The sequence below is a fragment of the Chrysochloris asiatica genome, unplaced genomic scaffold, assembly GCF_000296735.1.
Source record: "Chrysochloris asiatica unplaced genomic scaffold, ChrAsi1.0 scaffold00488, whole genome shotgun sequence".
NCBI lineage: Eukaryota > Metazoa > Chordata > Mammalia > Afrosoricida > Chrysochloridae > Chrysochloris > Chrysochloris asiatica.
In genome coordinates this window covers 109,337-130,962 of record NW_006409006.1, presented here as the reverse complement: position 1 = coordinate 130,962, position 21,626 = coordinate 109,337, and the positions used below count along the sequence as shown (strand labels likewise).

The window sequence follows — 21,626 nt, the reverse complement described above, 5'->3', positions numbered from 1 at the left end:
GTTACTCTCCATCTATTATTTTAATCAACACTTTTTTTCAGTCTGTTGTGACTTTTAAAAAGTCACTGTCTCCAAGATAAAAAAAAAAAAAAAAAATTCAATTAGCTACAACTGAAGTATATCTAGTCAAACAGATACATAAACAGTTAAGAACTACAACTGAAGAGTTTGTTCTTAGAAGTATCCCTATCTCTACACCCACACCACTGTAAACAAAAGGAAACAGAAAACCAGACACTTGACAGGCTGCACAGCTTGTAAATATGCCATCTTTCCTGGTGACATGCTAAGCATACACACATATTGCAGACAACTCATTGAGAACAAAATATACAAAAATAGGTATTCTCTCTTTTAACTAATTTTGTAAACAAATCTCTAAAAAAGAAAAAAATATATATACACAGCCATCTAGTCGATTCTAACACGTAGTGATCCTCCAGGCCAGAATCCTACCCAACAGGGTCTCTAAGGTCACAAATGTTTAACAGAGGCTGGCTGCTGCCACACCTTTCTTACTGGTGAGTTCAAATGGCAGACCTTTTGGCTGGCAGCTCAGCGCTATAACCACTGCATCACGAGGGATTTTTAAACAAGTCCAGGATACACAATAACAGAGTAAATACCTTCCCAGCTAATTAAGTAATGTAAACAAAGAGTAGACTATCACTAGTAGAGACACGCTTATATGTTTCATATCTTACCCATTCCCCAATTCTGTATTTCCTTCAAATCTAAGACGATGTGGGTCTTTTGGCCCTGTTGTTGTTATGTGCCGTGGAGTTGGTTCCGACTCATAGTAACCCTGTACAGGGTTTCTGAGGCTGTAAATCTTTACGGGAGCAGAAAGCCTCATCTTTCTCCCCAACAGCTGGCACTTTGAAACGGTTGACCTTGAGGTTAGCAGCCTGATTCGTACCCACTACTCTATAAGACATGTTAATCACGCTTCATTTTAACAGGAGTGAAGGCTACCCTGGGAATTAGTTTCCTGATGTTACATACACCCTAACCATCGGCTTATAGCTACTTCAAGTTACAGCTGCTCTAATCAAGTAGCTTGAATTAATACCAAGGGGTAATGGGGAATTCAGTGGTAAATGTCTCATCTTCTATGTGGGAGACTTGAGTTTGATTCACGGACAACGTACCTCTTATGTGTAGCCACCATGCATCTGTCAGTGGAAGCCTCTAGACTGCAAAGAGGTTTCAGAGTTTCTAGACCAAGACAGAAACTTCTGAAAACTCAGCTCATGAAAACCCTATGGAGATCTCACTGATCTTCAATTGATCTCGGGATGGTGCAAGACTGGGTTGCCATGCGCTATAGGCTAACTCAAGGGCAGCTAACAACAACAAAAAAAAAACCACCAATACCCACCCATGCAAAATCCAGATAGTGTGCAGTCAAACACTAAGGAAGGGTCAAAAAGTCAGGAGACTATGATGGCTGTAGTTAAGGATTCAACGACTTTAAAAATTAAAAAGTGGTCAGTATTCATTCAATTGCAAAAATAAACTTTGTTTAAAAATAGCTAATAGGACGGGACAGATGCCAATCCTAAAATATAGAATTGAACTATCATTCCTAAATAAACATCACACACAAGAACTTAGGTTAGGATAATAGTTTATAGGACTTCATTTAGGTAAAGACTCCAGCAGATTACAGATACCTCTTTTTCAGGAGACAGATGTGACAATTATCATTCCTCTCTCTTACCTGATGTACAAATACATCTTCTTTGGTGTCATTTCTGTTGAAAGACAAAACGCTTACAATTAAAAGAACTATGTAAGGGGGGGAACTTCAAAGAGCAGAAGCTTTATATGTTTAGAACCCACCCCTGAACATACAACATCCTCTAAACTCAAGTCAGACACCTAATCACTCCTCCTTAAACCCTTTTAACCCAGTTACGATACTCACCTTACTCCTCCACATTACCACAGTGCTAAGATTTAACATACAGAAACATCTCTTTCCTCTCTTGCCTTTCTAAATCATGTGGTATGTAATCAGAACCCTAGATTTTTCTCCCAGCAAAAGCAAAGTAAGACCGTTAAAAGGACAGGGCACAGCTGTGAACTAGGCTCTCCTTACACTGAAACTTAAAACAGCCTTCCTTTGCCCCACCCTTCTCCCCCAGTACCACAACAGACAAGGAATAAATTGGAAGAATGTTCTTAAGTGAGGGAAAGCAAACACACAAACAACAACAAAGGAAATGACATCTTCTAAAAACATTGTAGGACTCCTGACAACTTGCAGTTGCATTCTCATTCCTAGAGGGTTAGATGTTAAAGAAAACACTATGGTTTCTACACAAGCCTCGGACCAGACCTGTGTTACAGATCCAGCTCAATTACGTACTAGTTCTGCGACCTTAGCAAAGTTGCTTAACCAGTCTAAGATTCCATTTCTCCGTCTGTGAAATGATGGATATGGACTCAATTACCCTAAGGCCCTCTCCATTTCTGATTTCATTTTTATCTCCTCTTTTTTTTGCCCCCCTTAACGACTAGACTTTATGAAGTTACCTATTATCATTCTGGAAAGGTATTTTAATTAAGAATGTTTAATGACCAGTAGCTTAAAAATGAGAATATTTATAGTGCTTGGAAATTTTAACACTTACATAAGCGGTTTAATAAAACATGGTAAGAGACTATTAAAACTACTGGTGCTACAAAGTATGTAGGTATTTATAACATGTAAAGATACACAAGTACACATACCGATTTATAAATCCATATCCGTTTCTGACGTTGAACCATTTGACAGTGCCAAGGACTTTGGTGGCTAAAATAGGATTAAGCAGATATATTAGCATCTGACCTACAAAGACATAAATCTCCTGTCACTAAGGTCTTGATTTGTTAAGGTTTTGGTTGTTGTTGTTGTTAAGTGCCGTCAAGTCGGTTCTGACCCACAGCGACCCTGTGTAGGGTTTTCCAAGGAGTGGCTGGTGAGCTTGAACTGCCGACCTTGCAGTTCAAGCCGGCTTTGCTATCCAGCGCATTAACACATAGCGCCACATAGCGTTATATAAAGTCCCAAACATACCTGAGGAAACCACTGAATGCTCAATTCCAAAATATATTAGGAAAAGAAAGTGTACCAAGTTGAGATATCAATCATAAGAAAATGCTTTTCGAAGAAGACTAAATCTTCCTTTCTTACTAAAGTCATAAGACACACAGTGGTCAAAAGTCTATCCCATTCTGCACTAATTATAATTGAGAAAAAGCACAACAAAATGTTGGAAAAAAAATTGAGAAACATTGAGGAAACGTTTTGTAATTAAAAAAGACAGGCCATAATGAAGGAGAATGATGGAGAAAGATGAACAAGGCAAGTACTATGGACACATTACTTTCACACTTCAAAACTTAAAGCAAACTTTAACAAGTAACATAGTATCTCCTTATTAACAGCCAATCCACAAAGACAAAGTAACTTGTCTAGTTGCCAAATGGGGGCAGAGCACAGGCATCCATGGTAATAATAGAACTGAAGCTGTTTCAATCCAGTTCTGTACTTACCACCTTGAGACATGATGTAACAGGCCTTTTCAAACCACAGTGATGAGTTTGGGCTTCTGTTCATTATTATCCTACTCTGCAGTTGATGGGAGTAAAACTCAGTATTTTCTCTAAAACCCCCATCTTTAACTTGGTCATTGTCCGTAACTTTTATCAAGAGCAGGACCAGTTCACTGAAGCATCAGATTTATTAACAAAATTTCAAGAGAAGGTATTCTAAAGAAATAGTATGGCCATATTATTTTTACTTCGTAGGTGCATTTATTCTAACCATTTCAAAGATGGCCTTTCGAATCAATTGTGAATGATGAATTCAGTACCTTTATGAAATAACCTGCATCAAAATTCAGGAAATACATGAGGCTATTATGAAAACTCAATAAAAGTGGGAACCTTAAAAAAATAGGGGGTGGAGTGGAGTGAGGTGGGGAAACTAGTAGGGGGATGAAAAGCAACAATTAGCATTAAGCCATGTACCTCTAAAACCCATGCATGAAAATTATGATTTTGTTTTTAAGTTCAGGGCTAAGATTTTAATTAGGACTTGCTCAATGTGGGCAAGGTTAGTTCTGAGATTTGCTAGATTGATAATGCTTAAGGAAGTATTTTAGTTCTCTTTATAAAATCACCACCACCAGCAAAAAAAGATGTCTCCAAGCAGTCATGCATTCCCCATTGACTAAGCATTCTTTAGCTCTAATTCCAATTACTGAAGATCAAACCTTTAGAATCTTTAGTTTGGGGTCACTATAACTTGAGCATCAAGACAAAGGGGGGGGAAGGATATTTTAGATGCCAAAGTGCACAGAACATAAATTATATACTTTTAAATCACACATCAGGCTAAGTGATAAACTTTTTGTGTCTTCTTTCATTTGTCCAAATATAGTTGTTAAGTGCTGTCAAGTTGGTTTGACTCATAGCTACCCTGCATAGGATTTCCGAGGAGTGGCTGGTGACTTTGAACTGCCAACCTTGTGGTTCAAACTGACTTTGCAGTCCAATGCATTATCCTACTGTGGGATAATGCTGTAGGATAATGCATTGTCCACACCAGGACTCTGGGCACATAAAAAGATGGGAACTGCTATGATTAATTTTTTATAGCTCATATCTAAGACTATCTATGGCAATCTTGGTGTGGCATTGTAGAATAAGCACTGGACTGCTAACCATAGGGCAGCAATACAAAACACCACCAGCTGCTCCTTGGAAATGCTATACATGGTCTATATGGGTCAAGAACCAATTCTATGGCACTTAACAACAACAGGACTATCAAAGGGCTAATCTCGATTAGAAAGGGAACACTAAATAATGAGGGGGAGAGAAAGATGAGAAATGATTTTCAAGTTTTAATCCAAGTTTTAAATTATTTAAAAAAATAAATAAATAAAAAATAAAAAAATCCTAATTCTAGAAATATTTCCAAGAGCTTTATATGGTAAAATACATTCACCACCCATATTGCTTCTTTAAAACCAGAGACCCAACTAACTACATTACACAAAGGCAGAGGGGTTGGCCAAAAAGTTTCTATAATGTTCCTGAGAAGTCCCCGGGTGATGTAAATGGTGAAGCCACGGGCTGATGATAACTGAAAGGTGAGCGGTGTGATTACACCCAGAAGCCCCTCAGAAGACCTGGCAGATTACTTTTTAAAAAGTGGTCAATGAAAACCCAATGGAGCCGTTTTACTCTGACACACATGGGATCACCTTAAATTTATATGGACTTGATGGCAATTGGTTATATGTTCATTACAAGGGAAACTTTATTTCACATCTGTAAATAATTTTCTCTGACCTCAGAAACCCTACATGGGGTTGTTATGAGTTGGAACCCTACCATGGCACTTAATAATAATGGATATGTGCTATAAACTGAAGTTAACGTCCATTTGCAAAAACTAGAATGGGCAAAGCCAAGAAGAGATTCCCATATCAGGCAGAATTGTGGCTAGCACTTCTTAAGGATGCAAGTGTTGGCTTGACAAAGGAAAGGAGAAGGCAGAGTACACTGGACAGAGGCAAACAGGACTAAAGTATCATGTGGTTTTCCATTTTGAGAGAGTTGGAGTTATAGTGCAAAGACCAAATCTGGTAAAGACTCAGTAGCAGTTGGTGGTGGTGGTGTGCCAAGGAGTAGGTTCGAACTCATAGCCTGTACAGGCTTCCAAGGCTGTAAATCTTTACCAGAGCAGAAAGCCTCATCTTTCTTCTGCAGGACAGCTGTTAGTTTCGAACTGCTGACCTTGAAGTTAGCAGCCTAATTTGTAACCACTGCACTACCAGAGGATTGAGGAAATCGACTTTATCTGTGTTTTTTTATCTTTAAAGTAAAAGTACTTGCTTTCCCTATCTCAGAGTAGTAAGTTTCTTTATCTGAAAAAAACACACATCATTAAGTATTACATCTTAACCCTACTAAGAATGATTCTCTCATTTTCCGTGGAAGTGTTGTTAAGTGTCTTCAAGTCAATTTCAAATCATAGTGACCCTATATAGTCTCAGAGGAGTGGAAGCTGGGTCTGAATCGCCTTGCTGTTAGCAGTCCAGTACTAATACTCCAGAGTCACACCACAACTTTAATTCAACACAAAGCCTGTTGTTTTCTTTCTACACAGGTTACATCTAGAGAGTTGCTTGGCAGTATCTACGTGAAGTCACTGGATCATTGAATTGTGTTATACTTTCTTCACATTGTTGTTATGTGCCCTGGAGTCCGTTCCGACTCATAGCGACCACGTTCAGGGTTTCTGAGGCTGTAAATCTTTACGGGAGCAGAAAGCCTCATCTTTTTCCCACGGAACAGCTGGTAGTTTTGAACTTCTGACCCTCAGGTTAGCAGCCCGTTTCGTAACCACTCCGCTACCAGAGCGCCTTATTCCCTCAATTTTCTTCTTAATTTGCAGGCAAGGCTCAGCGTTATCTGACAAACACGCCCCACCCCAAACACTGAAAAGTTCTCTGAAGCATCCTACGCCCACCTGTTAACTTTCCTGTTTAAAAAGAAGAGTGAACGATACAATGACACACCCTTTAGTGGCTTCATTCACCACCCACAAGCTTAGCAAGCCTGTTTAAGGCCGCACACAGGGCGTTACTTAAGGGAGGAGAGAATGGTGAAATACGTGGCAAAAACAACTGCCACCACTGAAACCCGCGTTAAGCCTCTGCCCCAAACCTGACTATCTCATCTTCCTGTTTCCCGTGCTATGTCCCAAGGTGATGAGGTTTTCAATGTCTTCCCCACATTCCCAAGGAAATTTTTTTCAGGCTGCTGCACCACGTGCGTTCCCACAGTCCAGGAAGAGGAAAACGTGTAGCGACAGGAGAACATTTCACGGCTCTTTGCAGCAGGGGGCACAGAAAAGGGAGGAGGTCGTGGGACCAACGCACAAGTTTCCCGGGGAGGATTGCAACATCTCTTTGTCGGCATGTGGCCGACAGGAGCATGGCGTCTTTCCCGTGCCCATGTGGGAAGGGCGTCAGGGACTGACACCTGAGCCTTCATAGCAAGAAGCCTTTCCACTGTTCCCTCCCTTTCTCCAATCTACAGCCTCACTCTTTTCCTTCGGAGAGTCTTAAATCCTAGACTCCTCAAATCCCAGCCCACGTGTCTGTCCCTCTCCTACATCTACAGACATCCCTACCCTATTCTCCACTCCCAGCCCGCTGCTCTTTTCTCTTCGGACTGGGACATTCTCTACCATAGGATTCTGCGACAATGCCTGCCTGGGGGACAGAACTTAAGCCCCTAATTGACGGATCCCCCACCAGGGGCGACACGCCAGGGCAGCTAAGGGTGCAGGGCGAGGCGCGCTTACCTGGGAGCACCTACAAAGTGGGCGGGCAGCGGCCGGCGGCGCTGGGAACCCCTGATTGTCAATCTTCCCGGCCCGGCTGGGAAACGCAGCGAGAGCTGCGCACACGTGCTCAGCGACCCGCCGCAGGCCCGCCCCGCCGCCAGCAGCTCGTACCCTCCAGGGCCTGACTCACCGAGAACTTTTTTCTCCGCGTCTTCACTGCCGGCGGGGGCTGAAGAGGCCGGGGCCGCGGTGTCCGCGGCTGTGGGGGCCGCGTCCCCACCGGGGTTTCCTGCGACGAGGGCGGTGGGCGCCGGGGCCGCGGTCTGGGGCGCGCCGCTGCCCACCGGGCTCTTGGGCGCGGGATCCTGGGGGGCCGCAGCGGCCGCCTCCGCCGGAGCCTGCGGGAGGGTGGTGGTGGTGGTGGTGGTGGCCTCGCCCGCCTCGCTCATGCCGCCTCCTCTGCTCTCACTCGGGCACCTCGGTGGCGGTTGGTCGGCGGTTAGCGCGGCTGGTGGTCGCGGCGGCTGGGGCTCGTTCTCTGGGAGGCCGGTGGGGATCTCGTGGCGCAGGCGGCGGCAGCCGAGGTGGGGTCTCGCGGCGGAGGCGGCTCGTGCTCTCGGGCAGCGCCCTCGCTCTTGGGCTCCTCGCTCGATCTTACTGCCCCAAAAATGGCCCCGCACAAGTTTTTCTAGGCGGCGCACCAGCCTGGGAGGGAAGGGCGAGCGAGGGAAGAGGGTGGGGAAACTTGGCTCCAGAGTTGGGCATTGCCTTCATTAGCATTTAAAGGCGCCCGGTGCTCTTTTCAACTCGACAACCCACCCACGATCGAAGCGCAGGGGACGAGTTGGGAGCAAAGAGAAGTAAAAGTATAAGATTTAGATGACAATCTGGATTTTCTGAGGGCCTCTGCCCTTTGCTGGAACGGGACAGGGGATCCCTTTCTCTTGACATCGTGACACCTAAAACTGACTCGTAAGAGGGGTAATATAGAACTTCCAAATCATGCTACACTTCAGGCTCTCAAACACTGTTCTTAAATCCTTTGCATTGAATCACTGAGCATTCATCAAACACTGGTGGTTATTTGTGATACATCAATGAAGAACTCAATAATAAAATCTTAAATATGTTTGCAACTTGTACCTTAAAGTTAATTTACAGATGACTTCATTTATAGTCCACAGGTGATAAAATTGAAACCCAGACTTTAGAGAATAAATATAGATGTCAGAGCTTACATCAATTTAATATCAACAAGTGATGAGCTGTTAATATGTATTTAATAAAGTATTTGTGGAAAAAATTGCCGGGTTCACATCTTATCTTCTCCAATCGACTCTGATGCCTACCACCTGGTGAAACTTACACACCTGAGTCCTCTTCGGAGTTGTTAGGTATAGAGAAAAAGAACCGCTAATAAACGTTTCCCCAGTTTAAAGAGTTCACGTGGTCCGCAGAGACTGGTCTAGATTGTGATAAACACATGGCCAGAGGGAGTATGACTTGAACACAGAAACTGTCTGGAATAGATGACTAGTTGATGTTCTCTATCTATATGTAAATTCTGGCTCTGCTCTGAATTAAGGGAGTTAACTTGACCTGTTTTCAGTATTCCAGAGTCAGTTTCCTCCTTTATGATAAGGTGTTGTGAAAGTAGATGAGATTATCATATGCAACCCCAGAGTCTGGTCCAGAAAAGCTCTCAGTTATTAGGTACCCCCTCATTCCTCTCAAAGTATTTACTTATTTTGTACGAAATTTGTTCACCTACCTGTTTGCCCACTTTCTTGAGGGTAGCTATCTAGTCCAATTTATCTTTGTATTTCTACTGTCTAGCTCAGTACCTAGCAGAAAGCTAGAAGAAAGTGAATACAAAATGATTAAATCTTCCAAACTCTCCTATCTACATATCTATTATCAATTATTATAAAACCAGCCTTCTTACTTTCTTATTACATCCATGAAAACTCCAAACTGTGATGCATACAGTAATAATACAGAAAATACCACAACAGAACTGCTGATCTAAGAATGATTAAATTAGATCTTAGTTTTTAAAGATTATGATCTTAATTAAAATGAAATAAAAACATGATTTATCCTGGTGAGGACTGACTAATAATGGCTTTCTTATCCAACAATGTGATTATCTTTGCGATTTTATTCTGCAGAATCTGATTGCAAGGAAAATAATGAGGGGAGTTGAATTCCTCAAATCATATCCAATAACCAATCATGTTTTAATATATATATTCATGATTGGAAAATGATTTATAACTAACAGGTTGTCTCTAATCTCTGTTGTTATTGTTGTTTAGTGCTTTCGAATCATTTCCTACTCACAGTGACCCTGAATAGGGTTTCCAAGTTACAGCTGGTGAGTTTGAACTGCCGACCTTCCAGTTCAAACAGACCTTTTGGTCCAGTGAGTATGCTACAGCATCTCCTAATCTCTAAAAGGCCTTCAAATAAATGCAGAATGAATGCACCTTGGGATTCCCTAGAAGTTGTGCTATAATCTTCCCATAACGACTCTTCATTTTCAGTTAAAAAAAAAAAAAAAGAAAAAGCAATGAGCATCTGGGAATATTTGGTGTTATATTAAATATACCTAAAGAAAATTAATTGTAACAATCAAGATTGATGTTGTTTTAATATTCGTAATATAGTCATATTAGAGCAACTTAGACACAGATGCACATAAATCTATCCACCTTACACCCATTAATTCATGCACTATAGTTAGCACATAAGTATCCTGGTGTGGCATTGTAGGATTAGCACTGGACTGTTAATCACTATGTCAGCAGTTCAAACCCACCAGCTATATCTCGGCAATGCTATATAGGCTCGCTGAGAGTCAGAAGCAGTTCCAAGGCATGTAACAATGTGTGAACATGCTAGATTATGAGTTTCCAGTGTTGATCAAGATAGAGCTTGCTATAAAATATTTTTGATGTAATGTTAAGTAACCTCACCCCCCGCCCCCCATCATCGTTTCTACTCTAAGAAAATATCACTTCTTAAATTGGGGATTAAGTGGAATAAAAAGAATCATAATCTATTGTTGACAGCAATCATATTTTAGCAATGACTAGTTTGGTCAGGAAAACAAAAGCTACTCTGTTCCAAGTATGAGGACAGTCAGAGCTTAACAACTGTTTGCTGGACTGAAAGAGGGAAAATCAGAGAGGTTTTACTGAAGATTTCAGACAGGAGCAAAACTGGCGGTTCTCAAGAATGCTTCTAAAGTTAGTGATTCTCTGGGAAGCTTCCAGTTATTCCTCTCCAGGTTTTGTAAGATCTAAAGCTGATATAATTTAGAGAGTGTTGTTGTTAAGTGCCATCAAGTCGGTTCCGACCCATAGCGACCCTGTACAGGGTTTCCGAGGGTGTAAATCCTTACCGGAGTAGAAAGCCTCATCTTTCTCCCACAGAGCAGCTGGTAGTTTCAAAGCGCTGACCTTAAGGTTCACAGCCCGATTCGTAACCACTACGCTACCAGAGTACTCTCGAAGAAATAAATCCAAAAATTTGAGTACAAAATGGTTAAAGCCATTGTCAGAGTTTTAGGGTCCATGCAAGAGAAAAACCCTGCAGTTTAAACATCATTAGCTTCAAGACAAATCCACTCTTGTTCCAGCTATCTAAGTTGGCAACAGAGCTACAAATGCTCCTCAAGACGTTGATCTGGAAACAGCTTTGAGTCTCCATCTGCACATACATCTTTCTGTATCTGGAAAAGAATGGCCTCCACCTCTTTTGTCTTCTCCATCTTGAGCAAGTGTCTCTCTTTGGCAGTTCCAACCTGGAACTATACAGGGAAGGAGATTCAAAAATAGAGTTCTTGCCTTTGAAGTGGCTAACTACCCATAATGCTGAATTGACTAGAGGCTATGCGGCATCTATCATCCATTCAAGGGACTAGAGTTAAAGTAAAGATACATTGATATAACCCATTTGACCTAGCCTTGATGGCTTGATTCTCAGAATTCTAGTTGTTGTTGTTGTTAAGTGCCGTCGAGTCGGTTCCGACCCATAGCGACCTTGTACAGGGTTTCCGAGGGTGTAAATCTTTACGGGAGTAGAAAGCCTCATCTTTCTCCCGCGGAGCAGCTGGTAGTTTTGAACCGCTGACCTTAAGGTTCACAGCCCGATTCATAGCCACTACGCTACCAGAGCTCCTTCGACTAGAGGAAGATAAATAATAATAAAAAAAGAGCAAAATAAATTTTGATAAAAGAAACAAGGGTAAATTGCTACAATTTACTTGACCTACACTTATGAGGTAGTAACTAAAATACCAACAGAGAGGGAAGGAGTCTTCATATCAAGTTTCAATGCTATCCCTTCTGTACACAGGGTACATAGGAATGGGCAACTTAGACATTGGCTACCTAAAATGAGGGGGCAATAAAGGCATGAAGTGACTGGCTTACAAGGTTTCAAGGGGGAGTTTAGTTTCATAGGGTGTGAGGAAAGAAAGAGTCCCCACTGAATAGTTTTCATCTTGTCTAGATTGTTACTATTGTTGATAGGTGCCGAATCATACTGACCCTATGCACAACTGAATGAAACATTGCTCAATCCTGGGCCAACCTCACAAGTGTTGCCACACTTGAGCCCATTGATGCTGCCACTTTGCCAATCCATCTAGCTGGGGGTCTTCCTCTTTTTCTCTGACCCTCTACCTTACCAAACATGATATCTTCTCCAGCAACTGGTCTCTCCTGACTATATGTCCAAAGTATGAGAGAGGAAGTTTGGCCATCCTGGCCTCCAAGGAGCACTCTGGCTGCACTTCTTCCAACACAGATCTGTTGGTTCTTTTGGCAGCCCATGGTACTTTCAATATTCTCCTCTAACACCATAACTCAAAAGCATCAATTCTTCTATGGTCTTTATTATTCACTGTCCAGCTTTTGCATCCATATGAGGTTATTGAAAATACTATGGCTTTGGTCAGGGGCACCTTAGTCCTCAACCTGACATCTTTGCTCTTCAGCACTTTAAAAAGGTCTTGTGTAGCAGATTTGCCTAATGCAATATGTCGTTCGATTTCTTGACTGCTGCTTCCATGAGTGTTAATAGTTGATCCAAGAAAAATGAAGTCCTTGTCTAGATGGGTCTGGTAAAAAGAGATGGAGATAAGATTCTTATGATTTAATAATGAGTAATTGTTATCATGACTTAATTGCAACATTCTCAATTGTAAAGGTAGAAGTTTTGTAACAAAAACAGGGGCATGGTTAAACTTACAGTCCAGAAACAAAGGACCCTAAGATCATCACGGGAGAAGAGCACAAGTGGAATGCTAGACCTTATCCAGAGAAGCAGCAGTGCCAGAGATGGAGGCAGAGATGGGGACATGGAGAAAGGGAGCAGCTGAGGACTCTAGATTCATTGGAAATGAGGGACTAAGAGATGGCAGCCACGAGGCAGACTTGCAGAATGTGTCCTTTGGTGATGTAAATTATTGTATATGCCTAAGTATTTAAAAAAAAAAAAAAAAAAAAGCTAAAGTGAATGAGAGAAATACTGTTAACTGATGGTACATGGAAGGGATTATAATCATTGCAATGAAACAAGGTGTACGATTTATTGTAAATTTAAAACTGATCTGCCCTGTAAACTTTTACTCAGTCCACAATAAAAACCTTAAATAAAAAAAAATTTATAAAAAAGAAATACTGATATATAAACATATCTGATTCTGTAAAACAATTAAATATTAATATAAACCTGATTTTTGCCAAGATAACACAGCTTGCAATAAAAAGTAGAGGAATAAAAAAGTAAAAGTTTTTCTGGTGTCTCCAGCAGTTTTCAGAGAAGAAGATACTATGATTATTATAATCTTTTTTACATTCACTAGCAATTCACTCTTTGCATTTGTTGTTCATTCACATTAGGTGCTAATGATATCATGTAAAACAAGACAGAAATGACCTCTATAGTTAAGGATTTATGATATAATTGAGCCCCAACATGGGCCACATATGTAGGTTGAAATTTTCTGTAGCCACAATGAAAAGTAAGGAGAAATAGATGAAATTAATTTGAATGCATTTTACTTAGCCCCCTCTATCCTCAATATTATATTTTTAACATTTCATGAATGCCATAAAAAATGTTTATAGTATCAATATTAATCAATATACAATTATTATTGATATATTTTACATTATTCTTTGTTTTTGTTTTTGTACCGTCTTCAGCCTCCATTGTGTATTTCACACTAACAGCACATTTCAGTTTGGACTCACCACATTTCAAATGCTCAATGTGCTTGTGGATCCCAATTGAGAAGCACAAGTCTTCTAAACAACTGTAAGTTTTTGTGAAAAACTGTCTGAGACCTGCGGTTTGGACCACTCATCAGTCTACTGAGACCAATCAAGATAATGCTACTTATCAGGCTGCCTTGATCTTCCTTTATGATATGTGATATCCAAGGAATCCAAAGAATTTATATGAACCATAATTCCATAGTTCTAAATGACTGTGTATAAGTGTACCATTGATAAACTCTAGGATATGTAAACAAAGTTTATTTACAATATCCATTCCATGCCACCGCTACTTTTGCAAACATACATTATCCTTGTTTCACTGATATACATCAGTAGCCCTGTGGGTTAATGCACTAGATTGCAAGGTCAGTTTGAACTGCAAGGTCGGTGGTTCAAGCTCACCAGTCACTCATTGGAAACCCTATATTGGGTTGCTATGAGTTGGAGCCAACTCTACAGCACTTAACAACAATAACATACCAAAGTGAAAATGTTATGGGGGTTTATCCTTTACATTAAAGAGGGCTAAGAGTGCACTGGGGAATCCTGGTGTGACACTGAAGGATACGCACTCAACCTCAAGGTCAGTTTGAACTGCAAGAGCCGTAGTTCAAACTCACCAGCTGCCCCTCAGAAATGCTATACAGGCTCGCTATGAATCAAAGCTGACTCGATGGCACTTAACAACAACAACAACAGCAAGAGTGGAGTGGAGAACTGATTGTGACTTAGCCCCCCTGCTAATGAGAAGCTGGATTTAGAATTCAGAAAATATTTTAGAAATTTCAGAATTCTAAATCCAGCTTCTTTTCTCATTAGCAGAAAGGCTAAGTCACAGCCCCTCAGTCCGTCCTTGTTTATAAAAGCAGGTTTAAAAACAAAAAAACAAGTAGTCAGAAAGAAAGAAGCTTGGTAACTTCAGCATATGTTGATTTTATATGGAAGATGGAGCATCTAAAACACTTGGCTGTTTGCTTTGCCTCTATTTTTTTTTTTTTTTTTCTAAACAATTTTGACAGGTTCTTAATGTTTTCTAAAGACTAGCAAATTGATGGAACTTTTGGTGGAAGGACTCAGAGAGATTGTGACTTAAGTAAGACTGGAAAAAAACTTTAGAAGTTATCCATTTCAACCCCACTCATTTAGAAATGACAGCGTGTGTGTAAAAGGGATGAAGCAATTTTTTCAAAATAATTTATTCAGTGATAAAACTAGAACCAAAATCTGAGTCTCCTTAAATTCAGTCCAATGCCATTTCCACCATACAGTTCTGATGGAAAGAATCCCAGTGTTCTGGCATTGAGTCTGGAAGTATTTCAGCTCTCGTCTTTGACTGGTGGTGGTGGGTGTGTGTTATGGAATTGGTTCTGACTCATAGCATCTCTGTATAGGGTTTCTGAAGCTGTAAATCATTATGGGAGTAGTAAATTTCATCTTTATCCCTCAGAATGACAGATTCAAACTGCTGACCTTGCAGTAAGCAGCCCAATTTATAATCTACTCCCCTACTAGGGTTCCTTCTTCTTTAACTAAATACACAACTATTGGAATAAGGTAAAATGTTAGAAATGTGCAAGAAAATCTGCAAATACCCTGAATTCATCTCAGAAATAGTCAACTGAGCAAAGTTCCCCGGCCTCTACAAGATGTTTGTATCATTCCAATTAGGGCCCCTGGAGAGGAAAACAAACAGCTGTATGCAATTTTATAGCATTTTAGAACCAACTTTCTGAAACAGGAATAAAATGCATTCTCTTCTTCCTGAAAAAAACTTGGTCTCTTTCTGCACACATTCATTTTTTCCCTGTTATAACCTGCTTTCTTTACTCATTTTCATTACTTCTCTTTATAGCTTCACTCGCTTACTAATTAAATGTCACGGGCTATCTAAATTCGTATCTCCTCAAAGATCCAAAATCCTATATTTGTACATTGACATAATAATTCTGGGGAATATATCCTCAACTAGCAAAAGGAAAAGGACCCAATATCTCTCTTCTTTAGTTTTTGCTCTTCAGAATTCTTTATCCTTTCCTCTTTAATGAAATTCTTCCTCTTAGATTGCCATTTGATTTGTATTAGCATCCCTAACTGCTCACTGCAATGATCTCTTTAGTATTCTATTTTGGGGAACAGCTGTTTAATTGAATTTTGAAATTCCCTGTTAGAGGATTCAATGGTGCCAACCTCCCCAAAATATGTATTGGAATCCTAATGCCTATGAAATAAATGTGAGTATAAATCCATTTGACAATAGGCTTTTATTTATGTTCAAGGAACCATATCATTGTAGGCTGTGTTTTAAACCAATCTCTTATGAGGTATAAAAGGAACAGATTAAGCACAGAAACTAGCAAGCTCAAATGGAGACAGCTACTATGTGGAGATCTCCACAAAACTTAGATACAGAAGCTCAGACAGGGATTTTCCCCAGCATAGACAAAGAGCCTTCCCCTTCAGCTGCATCCTGATTTATGCATGTACTAGGGGGCTTCAAAGAGTTTGTGGGAAAACTCCATTATATTTTAATTCCATTTTTGCATGAACTTTTTGATGGTCCCTTCCTCATTCATATATATATACAGATAGATAGATAGAAATAGATAGATAGATATGTTGTTGTTAAGTTCCATTGAGTTGATTCTGACCCATAGTGACCCTGTATAGGGTTTCTAAGGAGCAGTTGGTGAGCTTGAACCACCAACCTTGCAGTTCAAATAACTTTGCAGTCTGACTCATTAATCCACAGCACCACACCAGTGATAAGAGCAAGAAACCTTCAAAAAGTCCATGTGAAAATGATATATAAATCAAGGAGCCACGATGGTTAAGCACTCAATTGGTTAAAAGGTTGGCTTCTTATCAAAAGGTCGGCAATTCCAACTCATCTTGCTGCTTCTGAGGAGAAAGGTGCAGTACTCTGCTTCTGTAAAGATGGCAGCCTTGAAAACCTTATTAGGGCAGTTCTGGTATACTCAGAACCTACTTGCTACCTGTGAGTTTTTGTTTTATCCATCGGGTATGTAGAGAGTGAGAAAGAGAGAACACCATCATACTAGTGAAACCTTTAACTGCTAACTAACAGGTCAATGATTAGAACCTACCAAGTAACTCTGCAAGGAAAGACCTGGCCATCTGGTTTGTAGAGATTCCAGCCTAGAAAGCTCTATGGAGCAGTTCTACTTAGGGTTGCTATGAGTTGTAATCAACTCAATGATATACACTATATGTACATATGTGTATGTATATGTGTGAGAGGGCTTCAAAAAGTTAATGGAAAAATGGAATTAAAAAAGATAATGAAATTTTCCCACAAACCTTGAAACTCCCTTGTACATATATAATTCAGGATGCCAGCTAAAGGGGAAGGCTCTTTGTCTATGCTGCGGGAAAATCCTTGTCTTGACTTGTGTTTCTAAGTTTTGTGGAGATCACCACAGAGCAAAACTACCTCAATGTCTATGTGTCCTGATGTGGCACTGTAGGATAAGTACTGGACTGCTAACCACTAGGTTAGGTTTTGAACTCCAGAAATTGTATTGTACTCTGAACAAACTATTTCTAGTTTTTTTTTTTCTTTTATTCTGACTTTGCTTGAATTCTTTAAATTCAGTGCTGTTGGTCTTTACACAGAGGATATTGAGGACCAGAGTTTGAGAAAAACTAAGTATTATGGGATACCTGTGTCCTTCTTACGTTGTATTTTCTACAACTTACAATTACAGATTAGCTTGTCACAAATTTTCATAAGTACCCTCATTGAGTGTTGTTTTGATTGGAGGCACTAGAATTATAATTCCAGAGTAATTTTAGTAAATTTTCCTTTACATGTGTTTCCTACCAAGTAATTTATAGTGATTTGTGACATCTTGTTCCTAAAACCAACTTTTTGTTCTCTGACTTTTTTTAATGCCATTTAAGGTGAAAGGGGTTAATAAAAAGTTGAGTCATTTTAGAGTTCTGAAAAATGAAAGCGGTCTTTAGATTGCACCATTCTAAGAGCTCTAATAGTGTAATTTTATATGGAAAAGGAAAAAACTAGGAATTGTGAAATGCTAAAAAGGGCAAACTTAAATTGAAGTAGGTTAATTTGTTATAAAACAAGACGCTAGAATTAATTGGAGTGGTTTTGTTTGTTTTCTGAGAAGGCTGCTTTGTTTTGGTGGTGGTGGTAATGATGCATTTATGTGTGTGTTTTGTTGTTTTCACTAGCATAAGTAAACTCCCACTAAGCTAAAACTCTGTTTGCACTTTCATGCTCCTGTATAGTCATCTCTTGAGTTGCCATTCAGATCCCAGATTTTTAACCTATAAACAACCAAGAAACAAAATATTGGCCAAAAGCTGATGCACTGATCTTGACATTTAAAGAGACACTGTGGCACTGAGGATATGCACAGGACTTCTAACCTCCCTATGAATCAGAACCAACTCAGTGGCACATAACAACAACAATAACAAGCTAACCTCAAGTTCTCTGGTTCAAACTCACCAGTCGCTCCTTGAAAACCCTATACAGGGTTGCTGTGAGTAGGAAAATCTATATGTTCTCTATGAGAACGACAGCATGAAACAACAACAACAACAACAACAACAACAACAACAACAGGCTTATAAGGGACCTAAGAAAATAGCAACATGCCATTATATTTGAATTACATTGGTGTATAATATTGCCAACCAGTGGCAATATTGAACATTAATGTAATTCAAATATAATAGTGACTGTAGAACATACGAACACAAGTAAAATTGCATCAAGAAGAGTCTGTTTAACACTCTGAGATAGTCAGAAATTCAATGTTGTTTTTAACTGCTGACGAGTGGTTCCAACCCTGTGATAAGGTTTCTGAGGTGCCATTGTTGAGTTTGAACAGCCAACCTTGTGGTTCAAACCGACTTTGCAGTACAGTGGTTAACCCATAGCACCATATCAGGACTCCAGGAAAATTAGTAATGTGACAAAATGACTCTTTTGTCTATATTTGTGATGTAGCCTTGACTTAACTGTGGATAGTCAATGTTGTTGTTGTTAAGTGCTGGTGAGTCACTAAGGTGTTACTAATCAGTACTTACCTACCAGATTGGAAAGGAGTAGTCTCCTCAGGAAGAGGGCTCTATACTTTGTCACTCAACTCTCCTTAAGAGTTTAGGAACTAAGATATGCTATGACTGTCCAACAGGTATCACTGGCACACCTTAGCCTTAGTTTCTAATCTCATTGTATTCTGGTCCCTCAAGTTAGTACTTTCCTGATGTGCATTATGGTTGAAACTCTTAAGCAAGGTGGTGTTTACTGCTGTTGAATCAGTTCTGACTCAGCAATCCTGTATAGGGTTTCCAGCCCTGTATAAGCTAGTGGGTTTAAACTGTCGACCTTTAGGTTAGCAGTTCAGTGCTTATCCAGGTGTACATACCTACAAAAATAGACCACAGTATTGTTTGAGATAGAATTCTGTCAAGAACATGCTGGATTGGGACTACAGATGCCTTTTCTTCCAGTTGGGGACCAAAGTCACATTGGAAGTACATTTTGGAATTGGAACATCCTTGCCATTCCTTCCTGACCTCAATCCCCATTCACTAACTGCCCCCACCAAAAAAAAAAAAGAAAGAAAGAAAAACTAAAGAGAAATAATTATCTCCTTGAGATTGTTGCTGTTAAGTGTCATCAAGCAGTTTTGACCCATAGTGACACTGTATAGGGTTTCGGAAGAGCGGCTGGTGAATGTGAACCTCCGACCTTGTGGTTTAAATCCACCTTCAAGTCTAGTGTATATCCTACAGTGCCACACTAGGAGTCCATCTCCTTGATTGTTGTTGTTAAGTGCCATTGAGTCAGTTCTGACCCATAGCAACCCTGTATAGTGTTTCTGAGGAGTGTCTGGTGAACTTGAACTGCTAACCTTGCAGTTCAACTTTGCAGTCTGGTGTATTAACCCACAGCGCCACACCAGGATAGAGACATATTATTCTCTTTAGCTAATCATTTCCATTTGTCTTTTCTTTTCTCTTTTTTTCAGGGTAAAACAGTATTTAATCAGAAACAGTTTTGTCCAGTATTACAATCAGCCACAGAAACGGTGCTAGAAGACAGGACCCAATCTTTCCGCACAGTAGGCAAAGTAGTATTGGACATGAGCCAGGATGAGCTGAGCCCAAGCCCTCATTCCTAGGGCCTGAGGGGAGACTACAATCAAATATCAAACAATTATTATTCCGTATTCAGTGGGGAAAGAATATAAACCCCAAATGCAAGAAGAACCCCTGCCCCCAGTGTCAAATGGAATGGGGATGTGAGAATTACAGTTAAGAGGAAACCACTGATGGTGCAGCCTCATGTAAGCTGTTAATAAGAGTTCAACGTGGCAGGGACTCCCTCTGGTCCCTATTTCTGAAAGAGCTCACTTAATCATTTTCTTCCTCCAGTCATCAATGCTGGCAAAGTTACCCTCACTGTGGACAGGTTTTCATGAATGGTTGTCTGCACCTGGGTCAAGAGTGTGGTATTGTCCTTGGGGGAACTAGCAATCACCTACTAGGTGGTATCCAAGTGTGTCAGAAGCCAACCAACTGCATGCTTGTTCATCAAGACATGCTTGATTGAGACCAGTCTCTGCACCAGCTCAGGAAGAGGTGGAGGTGACTGGGCTCCAGTGCTGTATGGGTCCATATATAACTAGTGCACCGTGTTTCGTGTATCTGTATTCCCTACAGAAGCTTCATGCTTGACAATCTCATTGACCTTTCCCAGGATGCTATGTCGCAGAGACTCTACTTGACCCAAAACTCCAAGGCCCAGGGCTCTCACCTTTGCTGATTACAGCATATGGTTGCCTCCAGCTCTGCCAGGTGCTTCTCAAGTTCAGCAACTTTGGCAGCCTGAGAGAACTTCTTTTGCTCAGGCCGAGAGTGAAGTTCACAAGTAACAAGGCACCTATGTGGAAGGTCCCCACTGGTGGTCTTTTCCCCTGAACCAGCACCTCTGTTGTTCTTTGTTGCTTCCAGCTGCAGCAGGCACTTAACCAGAACCCCATCAGGGTCAGTGAGGTTGATTGCAGCATCTGATTCCAGCAGCTTCTCCAGGTAAGAAGCAACTAGCTGCTGCTTCAGGCCTACCAGCTGCTTGGCCAGTACCACAAGGGTCAACTTCTCCTCAGTGACTGACTCATTCAGTGTTGTCTTGAGTGTCTTAACTTCAGTTGTCAGCTCTTGGACCTCATGTAGTAGTTGATGGTACTTTTGCTGAGGTGTCTACTTTATTCCTAGACCCTCTCCAAACATCTCATAGTCTCCAGATTCACAAGCTGTCCTCTTGGTTTTTCCAATATGAGTTGAGAAATCAAGTCCTTTTGTCCCCACTCTCTCGTCTTTGAACTTGTTATAGGCAACATTAGGATTCACAATGATAGTATTCCACACTTGTTCTCATTAGCTCTTCCACATCAAACTCCACTTGATCATCCTCAGGTAGGTCACTGGTTTCATAAGCAGCTGGCTCATTCCTGGAAATGCCAGGAAGTTTGGTGTATTTAGGATCCACCGTGGTGGTGATGAAGTGATATTAGGGGACTTCAGTGGAACTGGGGTGGGTGTTCAGATAGGGGAGAGGCTGAGTCTGGGTCCTGGGCTAAGATGGTGGCAAAGAGAATGGTGAAGGAGTTCCATTTACCATTTCTATAATGTTACTTGTCCTTAACCTTCAGGCCAGATCAATTTTTATTGTTGTAAAATTATATATGTTGTTGTTGGGTGCCATCGAGTCAGTACTGACTCATAGCGACCTTATGCACAGCAGAACAAAACACTGTCCAATTCTGGGCCAACATCACTATTGTTGCCATGCTTGAGTCCATCGAAGCTGCCACTTGGCCAATCCATCTCACTGGGGGTCTTCCTCTTTTTCTCTGACCCTCCACCTTGGTCATCTCAACGATTAAGTGTGAATATGTTGTTGCTGTTGTTAAGTGCCATTG

General features: G+C 40.7%; 1 protein-coding gene and 1 pseudogene across 2 annotated transcripts in view; both read right to left on the bottom strand.

Moving 5' to 3' along the window:
* YBX3 (Y box binding protein 3) overlaps window positions 1-7,946 on the bottom strand; it is a 22,894-nt gene extending 14,948 nt beyond the window's left edge. The window contains exons 1-3 of one of the 2 annotated variants that reach the window (XM_006877361.1): window positions 7,548-7,946; window positions 2,740-2,803; window positions 1,724-1,757 (exon numbers count right to left, since the gene is read on the bottom strand). In XM_006877361.1, coding sequence (XP_006877423.1) covers window positions 1,724-1,757; window positions 2,740-2,803; window positions 7,548-7,806 — 357 coding nt within the window. In that variant the 5' untranslated portion in view covers window positions 7,807-7,946. The remainder of the gene's footprint in view (window positions 1-1,723; window positions 1,758-2,739; window positions 2,804-7,547) is intronic. The other variant, XM_006877360.1, reaches the window with a different exon arrangement.
* A 12,108-nt stretch (window positions 7,947-20,054) lies between these two features.
* Window positions 20,055-21,211, bottom strand: LOC102829438 (annotated as a pseudogene).
* Between the last annotated feature and the right edge of the window lie 415 nt (window positions 21,212-21,626).